This window comes from Rattus norvegicus, chromosome X, assembly GCF_021556685.1.
Source record: "Rattus norvegicus strain SHRSP/BbbUtx chromosome X, alternate assembly SHRSP_T2T, whole genome shotgun sequence".
NCBI lineage: Eukaryota > Metazoa > Chordata > Mammalia > Rodentia > Muridae > Rattus > Rattus norvegicus.
The window spans coordinates 41,239,883-41,265,626 of record NC_141554.1 but is presented as its reverse complement, the minus strand read 5'-3'; the positions used below and the strand labels follow the sequence as shown (position 1 = coordinate 41,265,626).

At 35.9% G+C, this 25,744-nt stretch overlaps 1 protein-coding gene across 5 annotated transcripts in view; it reads left to right on the top strand.

Moving 5' to 3' along the window:
* The window catches only part of Scml2 (Scm polycomb group protein like 2), a 154,535-nt gene that overhangs the window by 43,571 nt on the left and 85,220 nt on the right, over positions 1 to 25,744 (top strand). For 3 of the 5 annotated variants that reach the window (XM_087600965.1, XM_087600963.1, XM_087600966.1), the window contains 5 exons: positions 12,320 to 12,365; positions 19,475 to 19,545; positions 20,270 to 20,504; positions 21,473 to 21,561; positions 25,149 to 25,392. In XM_087600965.1, the coding sequence (XP_087457091.1) occupies positions 12,320 to 12,365; positions 19,475 to 19,545; positions 20,270 to 20,504; positions 21,473 to 21,561; positions 25,149 to 25,392 (685 nt within the window). Of the gene's footprint in view, positions 1 to 3,248; positions 3,744 to 12,319; positions 12,366 to 19,474; positions 19,546 to 20,269; positions 20,505 to 21,472; positions 21,562 to 25,148; positions 25,393 to 25,744 lie in introns of those variants that run through there. The other 2 variants (XM_087600967.1, XM_087600964.1) reach the window with 1 other exon arrangement.

Genomic DNA, 25,744 nt, shown 5'->3' with positions numbered 1-25,744 from the left:
TATTGTCATCTCTTAGTTGTTTCGGGGTATTCCATTGTGCTAAGTTGCAAATTCATGTAAGTAGGTGTTGATTTTATTCTTATTCTTTGACAATTTCATATGTGTATTGTTTAGATTTTGTTCATTTTGACAGCTTCCCTCACTTCTTGTCCACAAGTACTGAGCAGCGTGTAATTCAGCACATCACATCTCCACTTTAAACTTGTACATCATGGTTTTACTTGGTTATCCAAACTGTCCTTGTAGTATTCTGTGTCCTAGAACTTCTTGACCCTGTGATCTTCCTATATCACAAATAGTTGAGGTTATAGGCCAGTAGAAGTGTTTCTGGATCTCCTTGCTGAAATTTTAATTATTTGTGTGTGTGTGTGTGTGTGTGTGTGTGTGTGTGTGTCTGTGTGTGTCTGTGTGTGTCTGTGTGTGTCACAAGGGTTTCAACCTAGAGTCTCCCGCGTAGTAGGCAAATACTCTACTACTGAACTTACTTTCAACCCAATTAAATTTAATGTTAAATATCCACATGTTGCTAGTGCTGTTATAATAGAAGCCACATTTGCAGTTTGTTTCAGGATACAGTGTTGGGGGGAAAGTACTGTAGAATCATTTCAGGTTCCTAATCGTGGTAGTTTTTCAGTGCTTCAATTTCAAAATAGCATCCCCAGGCTGTAAAGACCTGGTGTTCTGCCTGGAAGTCTCAGCAGTATATTGTCTTTACAGTATAAGTTAAAGGAAAGAAAATTTTATGTCTGCTTATAAGGATGAGTATGCTACTTTGCTATTCTGAAATTCGGAACAACTCTTAGGAATCCATTCTTTCCTGCTGCCTTGAGAGATTGAGCTCTAGGTCATCAGGCTCTCTGTACAGACATCTCCCAGTGGCTCAGACATTTACTCAGCCCTGCTTTCTAGTTTTATTTCAAATTTTGAGGTTTGTACTCTAAAATTTCTCACTTACAAATTTTCCAAAACCACCCATGTTTAAAACAACAAAGGGTAATCCATTGACTTTAATATTTATTATTGAAAAAATCAATTCTAAAATAATTTTGACTGCTCAGTTCAGAAATAGTAAAGTATACTTGAGACATTTGGACACTTTGCTTACAAAGGATTTAAACCACTTTGGCTGTTCACACCAACAATAATGCAATGATTTCCCTAGAGACTGCCAGAAAACTGGCTCATCCTACAGTACCAAAATATTTTATGAAACTATAGTACTTGCCCTTTATTTTGGAAATGATGCTAGCAAATAGTAGATGAGAAGAACCTGACTGTTCCTGACATTAAACATTTAATATGTTGTACATTGGAAGTTTGCAGACTTAGGCTTGGTATAATTTTTATTCGGTTTACTAGCTCATACTTCATAATAAAAAAAGGCTTCACATTGAGCATGCCTCAAAGGCACAAATTTCCATCTTTTCTCGATCATATGGGTTGAAAGTTCCCACCACAGGCGGGAAAAAGACAGAATGTGGTTTTCAAGGGTGAAAATATGAAAATGTAAAATCCTGTTATTTGTTGATTGTGATGTAAAAATACTATTTCTGTTAAAAATTAAAATTAGGGGGTTGGAGATTTAGCTCAGTGGTAGAGCGCTTGCCTAGGAAGCGCAAGGCCCTGGGTTTGGTCCCCAGCTCCGAAGAAAAGAACCAAAAAAAAAAAAATTAAAATTAGAGCAAAGGGGTACTATGAGAAGGTCTAATAAGCAGCTTGCTCAAGAGAACAAAAAAGTTTTTAATGTGTTTATCTATAATTACCAAGTGATTTTCAAATTGTGAAGCAAATCACCAGTAGTAAGTTCATCATGTTTAGATCTTTCTTAAACTAGGTACATTATAGAAATCATTTATCTGATTTTGCACATCTAGAGATTCTTGGGAGTTAGGTCCAAGTTAACAGCTAACTTACACCAAGAGAATTTGATATTATCTCCAGGGAGAGGGTTTCCTAGTTACTAGGAGGAGAGAAAGACTGTAATGCCACGTCCTTTTGGAGATCTCTAGGTGTCAAGCCTGTTCAGTTTCAAAAGAGTGGATATACCAGACTACATTCTATTTTACTATCTTAGGAACTACTGGATTCTTAGGGAGACCAAAAACGCTTTCCAGTTTGCTCCTAAACCTATCTTCTAGCGGTGCCTAATACATACAGTACTAAAATTCTTTGAAGGGATGGCATTTATTTCTTACTGTAGGAGTTGCTTATGAAAATTATTTTATATTGTAGAAAATGGACTATATTCTTTGTTGCTGTGGATATATGCTTGTAGTTTTAGGCTCTAACTTCAGAATTATAATTTTGAAAAATCCATATACATTAATGTAACAGATGCAAAACCTACACTCAGTTTTAGATAGAGGTGTGGAAAGAAGACAAGTCCTACTTTAACTTTTGGCTATCATGGCATATTTTATATTTTTCAAGCAAAATTTTGAAATTGACTTATAGTAAAGTCTGAACTAGTGGTGAGTGTTTTCTGTGGCTTTTTGTTTGATGTATTTTGTGCAATTTGATGGGTTATTTTAAGGCATTTTTTTCTTCTTCTCTTCAGAGTGATCTCCACTATGCTATAGATTTCTCTCAGATGAGGAAGCATATGCTGGGGGATATCCAAATTGCATTTTGTATGACCCTTCTGGGAACTCTCAGGTGTGAGAAAATGCTGTCACTAGGCTAAGTCTACTGTCTTTAAGGTTAAGCATAAATTAAGAACCAAAAAATCCAGAAAGTGGGACTGGGAGGGCATTGGTGCCTAAAACCCATAGTGAAGAGGCATAAAGCTGAGGGAGCTGAAATCTCAGAAGGAAGGAGCAGCTCAAGTTCCATAGTAGGAACTCAATTTTCCTTGCTCCTGGAACTTGGTTTCTTGTGGAAGAATTTATTTTTGGGGGACTGCGAGTCAATGGCCAAAGTAGGAGTTAGCTAAGGGTTTAAAATTCTAATGGCAGTGAGTACCCAGGATGGAACTTGATGCCAGACCCCAGGGTTTTTGGGTGCTTGGGCTACTGCTGGGATTTTTGATTCTGACTGATAAGGGAAAACAGCCAAAGGCTTTTCAGCATCACCACTTCTCAGCGATGGCCACTGCTCAAACTCCTTCAGGCAGGTTGCTGGGTCAAGGGCTCAAGCTCCACCCTCGGCAGCAGTCTTTGGGCGTGTTTGCAGAGACCACGGGGCACACAGCCTGCTGTAGGAGGGCGGGGTGGCTATGTCGGTTGTGGGGCATGCGCGGCTCTGCGCGCGGCTTCTCAAAAATGGCGGCTGCAACGTGAAGTCTGGTCCCTGCTCCCGGAGCTAGCATGACAGAAGTGTTTTTGCTCGGGTGGAGGAGACTAGTGGTGCGTGGTGGCCCTGGTCCCCCTTGGAACTGGAGACGGAGCCCAGATGTTGGAGTCCTGATGGCAGCCTGCAAGGCGGACGGCGGGGAGCCTTAGGGGCAAGTCCTGATCTGGGAACGCCCCCTTACTGCCGCGCCAGCGTCCCGCCTCAGTTTGTCCCAACACCCCTGTCTCACACCCCTGGACGCTTTACCCCAGATGCCACGGCTGCTGTGTCTAATTAGTGTACTCTGTGGGCCATCCCTGCTGCTAGCGATCACTGCTGACCTTCACATTTATCTGGACCCCCCCATCACTGGCCCATCTTGCTAGAGGCATTCGGGCCCCTGGCCCAGCTCCCTCAGCGGGGGGCCCTCCTCTCCAGGAGCACCGACAGCGCCCTCTGCAATTCTCCCCAGGGTAGGTGGGGCCAGGCTGCAGCCTGGGGGCTTTGTGGGTGGTTGGTAGGGCTAGGGTTCAGGGATGACTTTGAAAGGTTTGTGCTGAGAACAAGGACTTGGGAGGTAACTTGGATTTTGGGAGGGAACATCAACCTAGAAAGATGTGCCTGTGGCCTGGAGCTCCTGGTGGGTCTGATGCCAGGTGTGTGCCTTGGGGATCCTCACAGGGTTAGCCCTCCACAATGGATGACTTCTGGATAAAGCTGGACAAGACGTCTAAGATCAACTTCCCCCAACCCCCAGAGCCTATAGGCAAGGAAATGTATTTAAGGAGATATGATGGTCAGCAGCCAAACAAAACTTGAGTTTTGTGTCCATTGCTCCCTTCGCTTAGAAACAGCTCTCTGAAGGTTATTCTCCCTTATTGATTTATTTTTTATTTGAATAATACTTGTACTTCCAAGAGTCAGAAAAAGATATTAGAATTAGATGGACTATTTTTGTGTGTGTGGGGGGTTCAAAGGCTGACTAGTAATCATCTATGTCTCCCTACCCCTCCTGTCCTGCCTTGTATGTATGTGGGCAGCTCACATTAACTTACAGGCTTCCATCTGAGGGTCCTGATATTTTAAAGAAAGTTGTTAAACACTTATCATTCATCACAAAGTATGATTACAGTTTTAAATCTGATTCTGTTTTTGAAGAATGAGAATATTAAGATTTATGACTTGCCATTAGTGTAACTTTAGGATGCCTTTTCAAAAGAGATTGGTTACTAAGGGGAAACCGAGGCAGGGGAAATAATGTATGATACATGATTTTCAAAAGTACTGGAGATGCTTGTTTCTTTAGAGAGCATCAGTTGTTGCAATTTTAATTCTTCCAGGGACATTATTATTTTCAATTTGAGGGAAGAACATTGTAATATATACTTGAGCACAAGCAGTTTTTTTTACAGTAGTAGTAGTAATTCATTGGCATAGCCTTGATTCTTTCCAAATGATCTTCATTCCAAATGTAATGACAACTTTATCCTTTTTTTGCCCTTTTTTCCCATTAAATATTTGTAATGATGGGCATTCTTTTAATCTGTGTGCCTTTCATTTAATGGGAGGAATTTAAAATAAGCTTTTGAAAGTAAATCCAAGACTTTGAGAAGACAGTGAATTTATCATCTTTAAAATAGTTTGTAATTTACAAAAGATCTTAGTCAAACCATTTAAAACAACTTTGAAAAATTTGAATACTACATATGTCTTCCAACTATGTAAGTTCCTTACGAGCATGTTCACTCCAGAGAACCTGCTTTGCTTTAGAATTGTTATTTGGGGAAGGGGCATGGATAAGGTAACTAGTATTTCACTATATATAAGAGGATGTTTTAAAACTGATACACAGAGTTTGCTCCTTAAGCATCTTTTTGTATTTGTCATGATTTGGTTAGATATTTTGTCAGCCTTTAGATATATGGCTCAGCTAAGGTCTTCATTAAGCATCAGTGCTCGTTTATTATATGGATTTCCGCCAGTTCAAGATATATTTATTGAAAACCCATTATGCATTTTAGTTTCTGGTGTTTAAGTCAACCAACCCACCAGTACCTTATCCTTGTGTATTTCAAGGTTGCTAAGAACATCATAATTGATAGAGAACAAATGATTTTTTGACTAATGGACAAAATCAAGTACTTTTGCCACTCATGTAATAAAAGTTATTTCTGACTTCTGTGATTTTTGTGTATTTTGTTATGATTATATGAAATTACATGTTTTGTGAGATTATTTTCTGACCTAGGTCTATGAAGACAGATATTTTGCTAGTGTTAGTTGAAATCAGTAAGCACATTGGAAATTGGGTATTTTTAAATGCTAAGTAATTGCATGTTTATTACCAAGTAGCTTAGGTCATAAGTAGACTTACAAAGTACTTTTCCTATTCCAAAATATATCTTAAATCTCTCCAAAGCCAAAGTAGTAAGAATTGTGATGGTCAACTAGAGGCTAGAAGTGACTCTCATTTTCTTTTGAGTTTGTTCCTTTTTAGCTGCCTGCCTGTTCCTCCCAGATGCTTCCTATCACCCCTTTTCCTGCCCCTGTTCCCTTCTGTTGGTGTCTGTTTCCGCATCAGTGAAATGGTCTGGGTAATCCTGGGCTGTCTCACTAAGAAATAATTGATGATGGTAAAGTGCCTTGAAAAAGGCTGAGTAAATACTAGGTCTTTTGAGTGAAAATGTTCCATTATAAGTTAGTTTCAGATACAAATTTTTAGTTTGAATTCTTGGGGAGGGGATATTTTGAGATCTTTATTGCTCCTGTCTTTTTGGTTAAGAGGAATTCTGGGATGGATGCAAGAGGATGCTCTGTTTGAATTATTAGTCATCAAAGAAACTTAAAATCATTATTAATACAATAGAGTTAATACATGAGATCTTCAGATTTGAGGTAATTATAGAAACAGAAAACCTAGAAATTAGAGAATAGATAGTGATTGTAAAAGTTTTCTTGTTTTGGAAAGCCTTGATACTCTTTTTTAACATTTTATCCTCAGGGAAATAGAATGCAAGTTTCATTTATCTTAAGCTCAAAGTGGTATAATTTATTCATTTAATTTTATAAATATAGACATAAAATAGCTTAAGTAGCTACACTTAGCTTGGGTTTTGGTTATTTGAGGCATAGAAATGCCTTTACCTCTCTCTCATTTGCAAAAATCTGACACAATTAAATAGTTTTGTTTTTTTTTTAAAGCAGGGTTACTTGAACAAATTTAAGAAACCATCTAGGATTTAAAATGAAATATATTGTTTGGTTTTCATGAGTAAGACAGTTTTGGTTATTTTGCCCTTTTTTTAACAACCTGGTATAAGTAAACCTTGGTAGCCATAGAAGTAATAGTAATGGTGTTTACGTTGTAATTTCTATTAAAAATAATGTCCCCAACACTTTCTCCTATTTTGTTTTGAGGCATGTGTTAGGAAGTTTTAAACAAGAAATGAACATAACTTTTACTTTGAGAGAAATTAAAAGAATTTTCACTACACATGGCTGCTGAATATGATTGTTTCTAGACTAGATGAATTCTTTATTTTAAAGAGTTAAATAATAATGTTGTTTGCTTTTTGTGTAACTAAAGAGTTGGGAAACATTTGGAGATAAAGACCTCTCAACTCCCCTACTTGTGACTTGTCTCTATGGTTGTGGTTCTGCCCCTTTCTAAGTTTATAGGACCGAATTGTTCGAAGACTAGAAAGAGAGTGCTCACCTTTTGTAGTAATGCGCCATTGTAGACTTACAAAGAGGCAGATACTCTGCAATTCTATGATATGCTTGAGGATACTTATTTTTCGTAGGAAAAGGCTTGTGTGTATTGGTTCTTGCCTTCAGAGTACATTATCAATTTTCTCAACTTTTGTTTCTCAAAAGGATTAACTAGTACAGAACTCCAAATATAAACAACTCTGATATGTACCTTGTAGCCTTGAGAAGTTATTTACATATGAATATTGTCAAAATCCCTGATTTTAATATTTGGTCACTTTTGCTACCTTAAATCAGTTTGGCTAGCTTTTATTTTGATTTATATATATTTGAATTCAATTACAAATACAAATGTATTTAAGTTCTCTTATGTTTGAACACAGAAGTATACTTCTTGCTGTGAAGATCTTATGTTTTTTTTTCTTTGAAAAAAAAATAAAGTGTATTTTGAATATTTTACATTATACTTTAAAATCACTTGGAAGCAATGTCCAATTTTTAACTAATTTGTTAGAGTTTCATAAATCTGCCCAGATAAAGCAGTCTTTATGGCAACAAGTAGTGATGAGTGCATTTGTGTATTACTTAGTTTTAAATTAGTTTATCATCAGTTTTTCATTTTTTTTCATTAAAAACTCAGATTTTATAATCAACCTTTTTTAAAGGTTATAGAGATTTTAAATGTGTAGTTTACGGATATCTGCTACATGTTTGAAGTATTATTAGGGATGCTTACTTTTCTAGACACTTTAGATGGTAGTTTATTTCATGCTTTTCTATAGTCTGTTGTTTAGTAGGCACTGTTGTCATTTCCATTATTTCCTGTAGGACTGCTGTTAGAAACTATAAATCTTGGCTGCACTGATAATAGAAGGAGGCTGTAACTTGATCTATTTCTTTTGTCAAAATATAACACCACAAGCTGCCTGTAGTAAATTGACATTCCCTGCCATTTACTCTAGCTCTTCACAAATGTCAATGGACAGCAGGACTTTGGGTAATTAGCTTGTGGCTGTGTTTTAAAACCTTAGGAATTAACAATTATGAATTGGTATTTTGGCCACCCTTTACTTGTCTTATATATATTTTCTCATATGAAATTCCACCCCTTATGTTTAGAACTTCTCCATAAATAATTTTAAAATGGCAAGTAATTTTTAGGTTACATTTTATATTATTAAAATATGATTCCTTGACTTTTTTCTTTTTTGCTTGCATTTTTGTATCTTTTTTATCTTTTTAATATCTTTTGCTCCAGGGTCTCATATAGCTCAGGCTGGCATTGAAAAGGAGTTCAGGGGCCTCCTGTCTCCTCTTTTAAGTGCTGTTGGATTTGTTTTGACATAGAAAGAGGGTAATTTCTAATTCGTTGTGATAGATTTTGCTAAAACATTACTAGAAATCTCTCTAGAAAATATTGTTTTGGAAGATAAAATTTGATCCAAATCCTTACAATCATCATATTCTAAGTAGTACTGAGTCACCAGTAGAATTTTTATTTCATGATATTCATAATATTATTTTTTGAGACATGGCCAGTTTCCCTGTTTGCCATTGTCTGGACTTATTTTCTCATGTGCTGGGATTACAGGAATATGTTATAATGTTTGTCTATTCTTAACTATAGTTGTGACAAATGCACTCTATTTTTTTCTGATTTCATTTATGCTTCACAATGAGACTTTTATTATTTTAATAACCTGGGTGAACAAAATCAATAGTTGTAAACTCATGGTAAATCATGTCCAATTCAGCAAGTAACATACCTTTTCTTTTCTTTTTTTAGGATAGCTATCAACACTGTAAAAGCTTAGTTATGAGATTTTTTTAATTAGTCAGAAGCATGTTGATACAATATATTTGAATTAGATGAAAATTTAATTTCAAGTCAAATGAAAAATTTTAAGTATGTATATTGTGCTTTTAAATTAGATATTTCCCTCTCTGATACTGTATAGAAAGTGGAGATTTTTGTTTCAAATAAATGTATGTGGGTTTTTGTATATGTTTTTTAATTGGAAGGATAAACAGATCCTACCTGACAGTAGGATTATAGGTGATTTCCACACTTGCATATTATTAAGCTATATAATAATTTTGAGAATATGTCAGATGATGGAATTTTTTTCCCTAAAGAAATAAGATGAAGGTTCTAGAAACACACAAGTTTTTTCTCAGTGTAGATCCAAAAGTTTCCTCTAATGTTAACTCTTCTTAAAGAAAAAAATGTTCATGAATATTTTCCTCAGGAATTCAGCACATGGTGACATTAGTTTGGGTTTTGATAGACCACTTCATTCAATAATTGCTAAAGAAGTTTTCTGATAATTACTTAGAGAATGGTTTCACCTTTGGCAATGAAAATGTCTGATCATTAGAAACCAATATAATCCACATTATTTTGTTTCTGTCTTTAAGTTCTCACTTGTTCAAGACTCTAGAATTAGGTGCTATACCTACATGGCTATATCTCATTCTCATGGCTACGTGGTATGATGTAAACATTGTTATCCATAATTTAACATGGGGAAACCTCTGAGCCATCTCTTGTAGCCTTGCATCTTTATTTTCTGCTGGACTCATGTACCTTGTAGTTCTAACTGGTATCAAATAGTCTACCCTAATTGATTAGTCTGACTTCTAGAGGTGAGGTCAAAGGAAGATGTGAATATTTTATGAGTTGTATATGAATGGTAGCTCTTAAAGCCATGAGATCTGAGAGAATATATACGGAACTGAGGATCAAGAGGAAACCTGAGCAACAACAGATTTCATAATGCTAGTGGCAGAGGCAGGAGCTTCTGTCGTCTTTAATCTGAAATTTCATTTTGTTCTTTCTCTGCTCTTTGAAACTATCAGCTATGTGAATGACCCACAACCACCCCCAACACGTTATGCATATGCACACAAATATAACATTATTTTACTGTCATCATAACAAAACATGAAACTTAGAATTGGATCACTTGATCTTTTCTTGTTTTAGTATCTTCTTTAGAGGCAGCATTCTGTTAGATCTGCAGTTGAGTTCCACACGTTCAAGTTTCAGTATAATATTTTTGTGTATACAGTTTTGGCCTCTTTCTCCTTTGAAAAATTGTCGCCACAAAGTCACTTTGCTTCCTATAATAACTTCTCTTTCCCTATGCTTATAAGGAATCCTTGCCCCGCCTCTACTGTGTTACTCTGTGGTTGGAGCCTATTTCAATTCTTGCATAAAGTCTGGCAGGTTTTAGGAACATTTATCTTGTTTGTAGGAGTGCTCTAAGCCCCCCCCACAAATAAATTATATAATAAGTTCAAAAAAGTCTTTTATATTCTAAGTTGATTGTTCTTTCTGACAATAGAATATTTAAACCCCCCCTTAATGCCTATAATTTTGCTTTGTTTAATAATGCTATTTCCTTCTGTAGAATTTTCAGCTTTTCAAAACATAATTTATGTTTTTTGTGTGTCTGTCTTCTCATTACTATGTTTTTTTGCATGTGCTCTTTTCTGTCTGTTTATGTATTCATTATGATGTTTTGCGCTTATGTTCATCAAGCCCCCTGGAGCTGTAGTTAAAGGCAGTACAAGGTCCCTAACATGTTTGCTGGGAACTGAACACCAGTCCACTGTAAGAGCTATTAACTATGGAGCATCTCTCTAGCCCCAGATTCGCAGACTTTGTATATTAGATTGTATGTCTCCTTCACCCCCTCCATCCTTCTCTTCTTTAGTCATAAGGTCTTGCTGGGTAGCAAATCTGGCTTCAAATTCCTTGTTTGAGCCTCCTTAGTGCTTAGATTATAGGCATGTTCTACACTGCTAACTCTAGAGTGTGTATCTTCCATCAGCATAGTACCAAGCCCATCCTAGGAATTATATCCAAAGTTGTTAAGTAAATCAATAACCAAACTTGGAATTAGATACTTGTATTGAATAAAGTAAAGCTTTCAGAAAAGAGGTTGTATTTATTGATGATATCAAAGCACTGGTAATATCTCAAAAAGCAGTCAAAACAATACACAGAGTCATTGAAAACAAGAGTATTTGGGGTTAAGGTGGTATAGGTGTGTGTGTGTGTGTGTGTGTGTGTGTGAGTAAATATATATCCGGTGATTTTGAAATTATGGAGGATCTTAGTGTTACCCCACAGAAAGCCGTGGATTTTTTTCTTAATTGCATAGCCAGTTGCAACAAGAGGGTGATTTAGGAGGAAGACAGCCCAGACCATCTGATATGTACTATTATGGTAGAAAAGTATACCAATGGTAAAACAATGTCAGACAGTCCTTTTGGTATACCAGATGTGACTGAATGAAAGTGTAAACCAGTGAGTGTCAAGGGGAAGGAAAATTAGCTGTGTAGTAACCTAAGTAAGTTTTGGCTACTGATTGAATATATGAGTGAAACGACAACAAATATAAAGCTAAGTATCAAAAGAAGTATTGGTATTGATAAGGAAAATCTATCAGAAGAAGCAAGTTAGGGGAGGTGAGGATTTAAATGCAAGTAAGTCTCAGGTTAGAAATAATAGAATTCTTTCTGGGTGAGTTCATGAGTATATTCCTTTACTTATAAAATTATATTTAGTAAATATATATATATGTGTGTGTATGTATATATATATATATATATATATATCTTAACTACAGGACTATAGAGTTGACATGTTCTTTTGAGATTTTCTATACACCTGACCTCTTTATAATGTTTATTCATATGTAAATTTTGATCTGGATTGAAACTTTATAATGGTCTACTATCTTTGTTTTAGAGTATGGAGCATGTTAAGGGCATGAAGGTAAAAATCTGATCAGTAGTGATGCCAGCTTCCTAACAAACATTTTTTCCTAAAATTAATTTTCTTGAATTTTTGAGACAGACTCTTACCATGTAATCCATGATCACTTAAAATTCAAGATCCTCCTGCTACAACGTCTTTAGTATTGGGATTATAGGTGTATACTACAGTACTCATTTGGCTCCTAAGAAGTAATTTTTGTTAGACTTGATTCATGGAGTTTTTCATTTCATTGCATTCATGGTTTTTCAACTTTTTGGTATTATTATGAGGGCTCTGGTATAAGCCTCAATTTGAATACTAATGGCTTCCTACCTACTATCTACTTGGATTTAGCCTTTCATTTTTGATTTCCCCTAAAGAGAAGCTCTATACTTACCCAGGTTCCATTAGAAATCACTACTCTTAACTTGTTTTCTAGCTCACAGCTACCTTATTTTTGTTCAGCGGGAAGCTATTGAAGTGATCTGACCCTGAAACTCATTTTTATTACTATTACCTTTTAGAAATGTATAGTGCTTAAATTAAGGTGTTCTGTGCTTTTCTTTGTAGGAAAATACAGCAGAAGTGAATACCATGGGGCAAACAGCAAATGAAGGTAAGGTTTGCTTATCTAAATGCTGTTTTTTAGTTATTTGTTTGTAACAAGTATACTACCGGATATTGAACTTTTGAAATAAAGCCTTTAAAATATATTAAACAACTGCCTGCTTAATTATATACTCTTTTCCTTATTGAATAGTGTCACATTTTGTTTCTAGTGTTTTCCTCCTAGAATGATTTCTAATTAAATATTGGAAAGAAGAAATTCTTTCTTAGATTTCTCTTTAGGCATATTCTATCAGCAACTCAAAGAAGGCATCAAATCTCCTGGAGTTGTTGCTTCAGTCAGTTGTTATTATCCTAATATGGATAATCGGTTATAATTTGGGTAATAGTATCCTAACATGGATCCTAGGAACTAAACTTAGGCTGTCTACAAAAGCAGCAAGTGCACTTAACAGCTGAGCCTTCTCTCTCACCTCCAAATACAATGGTTTTTAAAAAATTTATACTAGAGATATATGCTTTGAATTTTCAACCTTAATTTTATAAATAAGAAGACTATAAGTCATGGAGGTAACTGAATAGGTCATACAATAGTCTTTGACAAAACCAAGGTAAGAATCAAAATCTCCTGTACCAGGGATGTAAGTTGAGCATTAAGAGTAACTTGACTAGCATGTGAAAAGCACTTTTTCAGGTCATCCCAACAGAAAATAAAAAAATAGTTTAAAATAGAAAATACAAATGAAATAAATACAATTCTTTTTCTTTTTAAGTATTCATTCCACTCGTTTACTTCTCAAATGATATCCTTCCCATTTACCCCTCCACACACCTCCTATCCCACATTTGCCCTCTTCCCCCTTCCCTTTCTTAACTGTAATATGAATAAATGAATAATTCTTTCATCCTGTCTTTCTGTAGGTAGAAGTGTGCTTCTTATTGACTCAATAGGTCATAGTGGTTTATACTTTGTTGTGCTTTATTTCTCATAATTCATTCTTCACACATTTGCTTTCTTGTTCTTTGCTCAAGTTTTACATATCTTACTATTTTTTTTCCTGATTGCATGTTGGATTCTGAATGTTTTCCTTTAATTTGCTTAATTTGTTTATTGAATGAATTGTCTTGGTGTAGTATTTATAAGTAGATTCTTGGTTTCCCTAGAGTAAGACCTGTGTCATTACAGTTGTACTTTTTGTCTTAGAAGTTTTTAATATAGAACTATTGCATTAATGTAAGTGTGTGCTTTCTGCAGAAAATTTAAGCAGAAATAAGACTATATATTCCTCTAAAATTTTTATATTCCATCAAGAATTTCTTTTTTCTGCATTCGTTTGGGTTTTATTTTTTTCCACTTTCACACATACTTGGTTTTGTTTGCCCCTCTTCCTCCCCTCTGCTTTCCCCCATCTCCCTGCTGTTCATCCCTGCTAAGCCTATCCTTCACTAGTGTTTCTCCTTCTGGTTTCTTATATTTTTTATTTACCATCTCCTGTCTCTTCATTTTTTATTTATTATTGGATATTTTGTGTATTTACATTTCTTTTTTTTTATTAACTTGAGTATTTCTTATTTACATTTCGAGTGTTATTCCCTTTCCCGGTTTCCGGGCAAACATCCCCCTAATCCCTCCCCCACCCCTCCTTTATGGGTGTTCCCCTCCCCATCCCCCCCCCCCATTGCCGCCCTCCCCCCAACAGTCTAGTTCACTGGGGGTTCAGTCTTAGCAGGACCCAGGGCTTCCCCTTCCACTGGTGCTCTTACTAGGATATTCAATGCTACCTATGAGGTCAGAGTCCAGGGTCAATCCATGTATAGTCTTTAGGTAGTGGCTTAGTCCCTGGAAGCTCTGGTTGCTTGGCATTGTTGTACATATGGGGTCTCGAGCCCCTTCAAGCTCTTCCAGTTCTTTCTCTGATTCCTTCAACGGGGGTCCTATTCTCAGTTCAGTGGTTTACTGCTGGCATTCGCCTCTGTATTTGCTGTATTCTGGCTGTGTCTCTCAGGAGCGATCTACATCCGGCTCCTGTCAGTCTGCACTTCTTTGCTTCATCCATCTTGTCTAATTGGGTGGCTGTATATGTATGGGCCACATGTGGGGCAGGCTCTGAATGGGTGTTCCTTCAGTCTCTGTTTTAATCTTTGCCTGTCTCTTCCCTGCCAAGGGTATTCTTATTCCCCTTTTAAAGAAAGAGTGAAGCATTCACATTTTGATCATCCGTCTTGAGTTTCATGTGTTCTATGCATCTAGGGTAATTCAAGCATTTGGGCTAATAGCCACTTATCAATGAGTGCATACCATGTGTGTTTTTCTGTGATTGGGTTACCTCACTCATTCTGGTGTGTCTGAAGACTGCTATAGTGTAATTATATGTATTTACATTTCAAATGTTATCCCCCTTTCCCCTCTCCGTCCAACTTCCCCCTTTCCCCTGCTTCTAGAGGGTGCTCCCCCTCCCACCCACCCACTCTCACCTCACCACCCTGGCATTCCCCTACACTGGGGAATGGACCCTCCACATGGCCTAGGGCCTCTTCTGCTATTGATGCCAAACAATGCCATCCTCTGCTACATATGTGGCTAGAGCCATGGGTCCCTCCATGTATACTCTTGGGACGGCTGTTTAGTCCCTGGGAGCTCTGGAGGGTCTGGTTGGCTGATATTGTTGTTCTTCTTATGGGGTTGCAAACCCCTTCAACTCCTTTAGTCCTTTCTCTGACACCTCCATTGGGGTTCCCAGTGCTCAGTCAGATGGTTAGCTGCAAGCATCCTCATCTGTATCCATAAGGCTCAGGAGCCTCTCAGGAGACATCCACATGATACTCCTGTCAGCAATCACTTCTTGGCATAAGCACTAGTGACTGGGTTTGGTGGTTGCATATGGGATGGATCCCAAGAATTTCTTAATCAAAACCTGAAAGATATACCAGTTTTTATAGGAACTTTGAGTTCTGAGATTTAAGCATTCACACTTAAGATCATGAAAGCAGTTTGAAAAACAGTGATACTATTATTTGATGATATTAAGGATTTATATTAAGTTTTAGCATTATGCTTAAGTTTTATATATAATTTTCTTTTTTTATTCTTTTTTTGGAGCTGGGGTATATATAATTTTCTTATGTATTATAATTAGTCTGAGTGACATATTTTAGATTTGTGGCAGCTCAAGGATTTTGAGTATTTGAATTATTTAATTTAGCATGGAGGAAAACTTGAGTAGTTTGTTGAAGTATGTTATATTCTAGATTGTGTGAAATGTTTTGAACACTTGAAAACATTTTATTTCTAGGAAATTATTTTAAGCAGTTTAGAGATCCACGAGTAGTTCATTCAGATGTATTGGCACATTCACTTAACAAATTCATGAGAGCATTCCATGTCCCAGGCCCTGGGATATAAGTGTTATAAGGATATAGCACTGAGCGAGACAGAATTAAATACCTGCTTCTATGTGATTCATTTTAATAGTGAAAAGTAGAGTAAATAAAATCAAGTACAATGTATACTACACTTGAAATTGTAGGACACATAAAAATGAAAGATAATTATAAAATTAAAACAGGTTCTCATTAAAAATGAAATTAATTAGATAATTTTTGAAGTGTTTTCAAAAATTTCATTATTTCAGTCTTATTTTTTCCTTGTGGTTAGAATCAGTGGATGTCAAGAATGATGCTCAAGAGGGAACTTCCCAGTCAAGTACATATGTGCAAAGCAGTAGGTTTTTAAGTAATTTAATACATCATTATGTTTCTCAGTGTTATAATGAACTCAGGTTACTTTTGGTCTATTATGTATGTACTAACATCTAATACCATAAAAAAAAAAACCTTAGTTGTAGAAAAGGTAAAAAATTTACTGCAACACTTTACTTTAATTTTATTTAAAGATGAGTTGATAAAGGATTGCATGAAATAACAATTATATTTAAGTACAAATTTGTCCAATATTCAATGGCAGAAAATTGCCATTAAAATGATCAAACTTTGATTTTAAAATGAGATAACTTAATAAACTAGGCAATTGAATGAAGATATATTTCAGGACCTAGATTCTATCGTTTTCTTTTAGTAACTGATGAGTGACTCTTAGACAGGATTTTCACTTTTTTCTTTTTTTTTAACTCCTGCATCTGTAGTAATAGGATGATGCTCGACACATATTAATAGCCCATGGAGGAATCTAGTACCAAACAGAATAAATGTGATTTCTGCTTTCTCTGAGCTTAAGTGGGAAGATAGATAGTAAATAATTAATAGTTGTGATAAATGCTATAAAGTAGTGTATGCTGATCATTAAACGGAGATTCTTCGTCTAAGATACTTCCTGCTCATTGTCCTCACATAGCATAGGAAGCCAAATCTGGCATTGTAAAAGACATAACTGATTTACTCTAGAGAAAATCAAGAAAGTTGACAGAGATTCTATTCCATGTGCTACAATTTATTAAACCTATGTATAAATTAGAATGGAGTCCAGGCTAATAGGAAGAAGGACATGAAGAATGTGTGTATGCAGCAAGCAGATTACACAGTTATGTATGTGCACCTATGCTTCGAAGAGATATATCAGTTTCCAGACCTCATCCCCAAGAAACAATGACCTTAGTATTTTCCTTTTCTACTGAGAACATGATGCAAAGTCAGAACAAAAATTTCAGACTGACTTTTGGTTGCTGGTTAGGAATTTTCACCTGTAGTCTTGTGTTAGGTGTGTTAAATCTAATCTAGTAAAGCTTAGATCCATGTGTGTTTCCATTATGTTAACATAGTGATTATCATATGAGCAGTTGTGAATAGTTTTTTAAGGCAAATTAAGTCTCTATATGACCTATACTATAGCTTGTCATTGGCTAACAATGTGATAGAAAATAATCCTGTTTGTAAGGTTATTTGTAATAAATAGTGCGTAAGGTTAGGAGACCAAGAGAATATTTTGACAATTTAATTGTGTACCTGCAAATCTCTGTTTTTACTTTTGACAAAGCTTAATAGTTACAATTTTAGTGACAGTTGTAACATTAATCTTGCGTGGTACCATATATATTAATTTTCATACCTTATAAATGAGATAACTGAGGCAAAGAAAATGAAATGACAGGTTCAACATTTTATAATGCATAGAGCCATACTGAAAAGGAGCATATCAGCTTCTGAAGCACATGTTTTTAACACTGTGGTAGTATTCCACATCATGTGGAAACAGAATCAAACTGGAATTTTAGATAATTGGCTAAGTTATTTAAAAACTCCATAGTCTTTTTTTTTTTTTTGGTTCTTTTTTTCGGAGCTGGGGACCGAACCCAGGGCCTTGCGCTTCCTAGGTAAGCGCTCTACCACTGAGCTAAATCCCCAGCCCCCATAGTCTTATATATGGCATGTGCAGTGTACATGGATAGTTACACGTAGAAAAAATATTATTTTATGGTATACAGGTGTGGCTAAGAGTGACTTTGAAGAGCTAGTTGTGCACATCTTCCCCCAACTTCATGCTTTATGGCTTTGCTTTGGTATCCTACAGTCAGCCATGGTGTCATTATTTATATTACAGAAATCCATAGATCCTGTTAGGCTTTTTATTTGTACTGTCTAGAAAACTGATTGGCCAACAATTTGTTTGTTAGGCATCTGTGCTGTTCTTGAAAGTTATGATAATCCTTCCCTTGCAGGGCAGTACATTCTAAGATTGTATCCCAGTAGATGCTTGAAACTGGATATTAATATATGTTTTATATATACATGTGTATAAAGCACAATAAAAGATTGGCAGCTATTAGCATACACATCAGGAAGTGTAACATACTGTGTTTCATTCGTTGTTGAGAGTTTTCATTTTTCACTTAAAAAGTAGTACTTTATGGTTTCTCTCTCACATATCTAAATTACCAGCACCACTATACTTGTGCTTTGTAGCTTTTGTTAAGGTGAAAGTAACAGAAAATAATCTGAACACTGGCTGGCTGATAACTTAGCAGGCAGTCTGATGACAGAGTTGTAACTAAGTGATTAACAGGCTGGTTGCACACTCATGGCATATGTCCCTTGAGTGGGATGGAATTTAAGTGTGAGATTTCATCTCACTAGTTAGAACAACGCTACACATTAAAACTTATAAATTATTTCTGGATTTTTCTTTTTAATATTTTGGACTGCAATTGGATGTAAATAATTGAAATAATACATATTGGAGCCAGTGGATAAAGAAGTACTCTGCGTATCAGAACTGGTAAGACAGATTTACCTATGGAAGAGAAGTAAAAAAAATACTAGATAACAAGAGTATAGAAAAACTTGATTTTGGCTGAAAGTTAAATGATATATAAATCTGTAATTTTAGTATTTCTAATCAGTTTTGTCAGTGTTTTGACAATCTATCTGGGACACTGAATTGAACAAACATGTTCAAAACAGGCAGAATGCACTGCTTTTTGATAATGTTGCGGCGTGCCATGAAGCCTACATGGAAGAGCACAGCAAAAGTACGTAGACTACTTCGCAGTGACCCGGTAATCTATTCCGTGACTGCACTGCTCACTGGCTTACTGCTGTGTCTTAACACGATGTTCTTCACACTATGGATGGAGACTTAATAGTCCAGTAAGAACTACTCTGGCTCTTAGAATTTTTTTTTAAAAACACGTTTACATCCCCATAAAAAACAAAGCGCCTTCACATTAATGTGATGATAAAATGTAAACAAAGTTGTTGAGCAAATTTATATTTGACATATGTGCACAGTCTATATAAATGTCCTAGGTTTCTAGTGTCCCCATTTCTTTCTTGCAGTGTAGACTGTTGAACACTGAGCCTCTACTACTACTGCACACCTCAGGCACCTTCCTTTAAAATTACTCTGCTTTACTCCACAATTCATCCAGAGGATATGAGTTATAATTCCTATCAGGACCATTATTACCAGGAAATTGCTTTTACTTCAGTGCATTATTGAATATAAATTGAGTTAAAACCTGGTTTGTAGGATGTATTTTTTCCTTTTTTATTTTTGAGATTATAATGTAATTGCAATACTTCTCCCCTTCCTTTACTCCCTTCAAAGCTTCTCATACCCCTACTTGTCTAGGTATAAACTAAAATTATTGTATTCAGGATAAAAACTTAACTACAGACTCACCCAATTTTGTATGATTTTTCCAGATTATTTTGACTGGGACAAGTATTTGAAAGAGACTGGATCTGTAAGTGCTCCTTCAGAATATTTCAGACAGGTATGCCAAAATTCTCTTGATATTTTATACAGTAACATTCATTATTGACTTGTAGAAGAGTGTCTGTGTGGTTACATAGCTCTGATAGTATGAGGGGAATGTGGGATTATGTTTGTGCCACTGATTACCAGATGATCTCTTTGCAGTAATTTTTAAATGGCCTATGTAGAGAGAAACACAGAAAAGGCAATAATTATAAGAAATATAACCTTGTATTGACAAGGCTCATGGAACAGACACTATTTAAGATTGTTAGAATAAGAAGAAAAAAAAACAGGCAAAATAAGGTGGCCATCAAGAGATGGCAGAGACTATCTGGAGTGTAAGGTAGATAGAGGCACCTGTGGGATGATGGTTAAAAGTATGTAGGGATGTTTGCAATGTGCTGTTGACTTTATTATTGGCTTTGATAGGACTTCTAGTTTGCTCATTTCAAGAGGAAGCTTCATGAGATTCTTATTTTTTAAAAAGTCTTTCAGGATGCATTTTATAAGCTATAGCTGGGGTTTCTGGATGTGCCTATAAGTGAAGCTTGGGATGGCCAATGCGTTTATGCCGCATTTCAGTCAAAAGGGAGATTTTTGCCTTGAGCCTTGTAACCCTGAACTCATTCAACTGCTGCTGTAACTATACCTAAACATGTCTCCGAGCTATTCTGGTATCATAATTTGCAATCACTTTTCTTATAGCTTATGCATTTTAACACAGTGTTATTTACATACAGGCTAAGACTCCACCAACTAATGAATTCCAAATTGGTATGAAGTTGGAAGCCCGTGACCCTCGCAATATTGATTCAGTGTGTGTTGCTTCAGTCATTGGAATTACTGGGGCCCGATTACGTCTACGACTGGATGGTGGTGACAATAAGAATGATTTTTGGAGACTTGTGGATTCATCAGATATACAGCCTGTTGGGACATGTGAACAAGAAGGAGATTTACTTCAGCCTCCACTGGGTAAGGATAAACAGTTCTTAAAATAAAACAGTCCTACTAGTAAGTTATTTTTATGTTCCAACAAATCTTTATTTTTTATTTTTTTAAAAATTTTTTTATTAGAGTGCGTATAACCCTTTTCCAATTCTAACTTTGGGTCAGGCAGGTTTTGAGTGAAAATGATTGCTTCAGAAAACAGTATGCCTAATGTTGATATAAGTTGGTAAAATTTATAAATAAGCCTCTTTTGGTAACTTATCATATAAATTTCAAGATTATGTTTAGTATATGTAAAGATTGCTGAAGGAAGCAGTTCTTTTCCTAATATTTTATGAGAATTTTCAGACATAGACAAATGTAAAAGAATTTTCCAGTGATTATCCATAGACTTTACTACCTCATTTTACCATACTTGGTTTATTTTTTATCTGTTCACCTATCTTACGTATCTCAGAGAAGTCATTGCTATTAATATAGTTTCCTTAAATACTTAAGCATGCATAATGTTAACTAGAATGTGTTCATAGTTTTTCTCCTTTTAAAACGTAGAATAAGATGTATTTTATATATGTACATTTGTAAAGTTCAACAGACATGGTTTTTCTGAAAGAACAGAAGTCAGAGACTCTAAGAAAAAGGGGCTAGAAGCCTTTTGCAACCTATTCCCATGCTTGCATGGCTGGTAGACATAGAATGAAAGCTCCTCCTGAGCTGTGGTGTGGATTACCTGTATTACTATGGTCTGCCCCAAACATAAGCATTTTGTTGCCAAACCCTAGCCAATGGCTTTTCTAAAAATAAAGGTTTCTGGTTCTACTTTGATATTGGTGCCAGACATTACAATGGTAACTATGGCTACATGAAGATTTATCTTTTACTCAAGTCCTTATCAAGTTATTCTCTTAAGAGGATTGGTCAGTGTTACCCATTTTTTCTCCATTGTCATAGCTTCACAGTTTTTTTTAAATGCTATATAATTTATAAAACAGGTTATAGAATGAATGCTTCATCATGGCCCATGTTTTTACTACGTGTACTAACTGGATCTGAACTGGCACCTGCAGTGTTCTTTAAGAAGGTAAGAAAAGTTTCTGTCCTATAGAACGTGATTTTATTGTTTTCATTGGAATGCTTACCACGTTTTTCTTTTCTGACAGAGGAATATTTTTTTTTAAATTATAGGCAAATATTGAGTGAGTTTGTTAGGGTCATTATAACAAAGACTAGTGGCTTACATAATAAAAAAAGTTTTTCCACAGTTTGGAGACTGGAAGAACAAAAATCAGGGTCCCTTGAAGACTGGTCTCTGTTGAGGCTCACCTTGGTTTATCGTTGACTCGTTTCTTGTGTTCTTACATGGCTTCCACTATATGTGTGCACGTGGGTATCTTACTCTTATTAAGGCACACCAGTCAAACTGGATAAAGCCTGTTTTCAAATATTGGTAATATTTCAACAGAAATTTGGGGTCAAAGAGACACCATGCAGTTCACAATAGCAACTACAGTTGGTGAGAGTTCATTAGTCTAGCAGGTACATCACAGCCAGGAAGATACTGTTTTGTCCTGGTTCACTTTGACCTTTGGCTCTTAGAAACTTCCTATCTCCCTCTTCCAAAATGATTCCTGAGCCTTCTGATACTAGGGGTATGTGATATGATTATCACATTTGTGGCTGAGCTCTCTGAGAACATTTATTCTCTGCACATGGAGTAGTTGATTAATAGTTTCCTTTGTAATACAGAGGCCTTTTAATTTCATGACATCAAAACTGTTGATGTCTTTAATCCTGGGTGGCTGGAGCCCTATTCGGAAGGCCCTTATCTCAGCTTATATACTGAAGTTTATTCCTACTCTTTTAGACGTTTGAGAGTTTCAGCTCTAACATTGAGATTTTTTTTTTATTCATTTGGCATTGATTTGTGTGCAAGGTGAGAGAGAAGGATCTAATTTCACTCTTCTACATGTAGATAGCCAGCTTTCCTGATACAGTTTGTTTAGATAGCTATCTTTCCCCTAATCTATGTTTTTGGCATCATCGTCAAAAATAAATCAGGTAGCTGTAGGTGCATGTACTTATAACCTGGGTCCTCAGTGCTCTTAGTGATCACTGTGTCTGTTTCGTTCTAGTGCCATGCTGGTTTTACTACTGTGGCTCTAATGTATAACTTGAAATCGGGACTAGAGACACATCCGGCAGTGATTTGTTGTTGTGTAATTGTTAAGGATTGTTTTAGCTTCCAAGTTTTTGGGGCTTCCATATCAATTTTATGATTGTTTTTTCAATTTCTGTAAAAAAATCATGTTAGAATATTGGTGGAGATTGAATTGAATCTGTAGATTGTTTTTGGTACAATAATCATTTTTGTAATATCAATCTTAGCATTCCATGTGCATAGGAGACCTTCCCTGTTGGTATCATCACTATTTTTCTTCAGTGTTTTAAAATTTTCACTGTTGATGGCTAGGTTTATTTAAACATCGGTTCTGGAGATTAGAAGTCTGACATAAAGGTGTAGCCAGGACGTCTCTCTGATGGTCCTCTCTTTGGCTAGTAGGTACTGTATTCCTGTGCTTTCATGTAGCCTGTATATGTGGTAATTATGCCTTGTCCTACTATCCTGTGCTTAAGGACACTTTTGTTATATTAGAATTATGTTACTGTCCTCATTTTAACTACTTAGCTATTTAAGAGACTGCATTACATCTCAGGGATGACATAACCCACAATGGGCTGAGCCATCACACATCAATCTCTTAATAAAATGATTTGTCAACCACTAATTAAGAAAATGACCCACAGGGGATTCTTATAAAGGCATTTTCTCAATTGGGGTTTTCTCCTCTCAGAGAAAACTAGCTTATGTAAAATTGATAAGACTAGCCAGCACAAGTAACCTTAGTGTGTTTGTGCCTTTTTGTTTTCTTTTGGCTTTTTTTTTTGTTTTTGTTTTTGTAGAAGTCTTTTTAACTCCTTTGCTACATTTATGCCTGACATTTTTAGGCTGTCCTAAATGGGATATTTTTCTGATTTATTTTCAGAATACTTATTGTTATTTTGCTGTAAAAGTACTCATTTTTCTATGTTGATGGTGAATCCCACTACTTTTTTGATAGTATCTATCAGATCTAAGAGTTTTATGGAGGAGTGCTTAGGATCTTTTACAGGTATATCATTTGAAAATAAGGATTATTTGACCTTTTCCCTTCCTACTTGTATCCCTCATTTCCCTTGATGCTCTGGCTAAGTCACTGCAGTTGACTGAGAATAAAGGGAGTATAGGCATACTTGTTTCTCTCCTTCTTGATTGTAGAGGGACTGCTGCATTCCTTGCTTTCCTCAGTAACTATAACGTTGAGTATGGCTTATTATGTTTGTGCTTCTTCTGCTTGTAGTTTGTTTAAAACCTTATTTATGAATGGATGTTAAACATTATTTAAGGCCCTTTCTGTTTCTGTTGAGCTAATAATGTGAATTTTGACCCTGATCTTACTTTTTACTGTTACATTTATAAATTGGTTTATGTTTACCATTCTTATAATGCTGATATAAAATCAATTCAATCATGGTGTGCCATATAATTGTTTTTCTTAATCTGGTTTTGAAGTATTTTGTTGAGAATTTCTGCATTTATGTTTATTGAGGAAATTTTTCTTTTCTTTCTTTCTTTTTTTTTTTTTTTTGGTTCTTTTTTTCGGAGCTGGGGACCGAACCCAGGGCCTTGCGCTTCCTAGGCAAGCGCTCTACCACTGAGCTAAATCCCCAACCCCAGGAAATTTCTTTTTGTTCACCTTTATCTGTCTTTTATATCAGGATAATACTGGCTTTATCGAATAGCTTGGCCATGCTTGATCCTTTTCTATTTTATGAAATATGAAAAGCATTAGTATTAGGTCTTCAAATACTAGTGTATTCGGCAGTGAAATCATCTAGCTAGCCTTTGGCTTTTCTTTTTTTTTTTTTTTTTTTTTTTTTTGGTTCTTTTTTTCGGAGCTGGGGACCGAACCCAGGGCCTTTGGCTTTTCTTAAAGTGCAAGGGATACCATTACTACTTTTGTCTCATTGTGAATTACAGATGTGTTGCTGTCTTTTTTTTTCCATAGTCTAATAGTTCTCAACTTTTATTTTCTTTTTTCCTTTTCCTTTTTATTAGGTATTTTCTATATTTACATTTCAAATGTTATCCCCTTTCCTGGTTTCCTCTCTGGAAACCCTCTATCCCAGTGTTGCTGTCTTAAGATATATCTTGGTCCAATTTTGGTAGACGATAAACATCTAAAAACTTACTTTTCATACATGTTTTCAAATTTATTGGGATATAAGTTTTCAAAAATATTCTCTAATGAATCCACTCTGTACCTTCTCTCTTTTGGTTAACTTGGCTGACTGTTAAAAACAAATCTTCCCACTCAGTAGACCAAACCTTAAGGCCTTTGAATTGAATTTGAATTACAAGTGTGTGCCATGCCTGCCCTTAAAAGATGCTGGATAAACAAGTCTTTGCCAGGCCATTAATCCAAAGACTCTGGAGGCAGAGGCAGGCGAATCTCTTGATTTTAAGGCCAGCCAGATGTCGGGGTCCAGAGTGAGTTCCAGGATGGCCAGGGTTACACAGAGAAGTCCTGTGTTGAAAAATATTGTCTCATTGATCATTTGTATCTTTAGGAACCACCACGTCCACCCCAGAATAATTTTATAGTTGGGATGAAGATTGAAGCTATCGACAGAAAAAATCCATTTATGATCTGCCCTGCCACAATTGGAGCTGTCAGTGGAGATCAAGTTCATATTACTTTTGATGGATGGAGTGGAGCGTTTGATTATTGGTGCAGCTATGACTCCCGAGATATCTTTCCAGTTGGATGGTGTCGCCTCACAGGAGATATATTACAGCCACCAGGAAAAATTCGTAAGCTAATTCCCAATTACATGTTCTGTCATTTTAGATCTGATTTTGATAATGTTGTGTTTAATAGCATTGGTATTAGAACTTGATGTCAAATTTGAATGGCAGGTAGACTGGTAATACCATTCTCTAGTCTAGGTAGTAGAGAAAAGGGAAGATTCAAATTACGATAATTAGAATTTTTGAGAGCTCCCCAGGAAACTTTTTTTTCTTTTTTTCGGAGCTGGGGACTGAACCCAGTGCCTTGCGCTTGCTAGGCAAGCGCTCTACCACTGAGCTAAATCCCCAACCCCGGAAACTTTTCTTAAATAATTATCTTTAATCTTTTTTTTACAGTCCAGTCCTTATCCCTCTC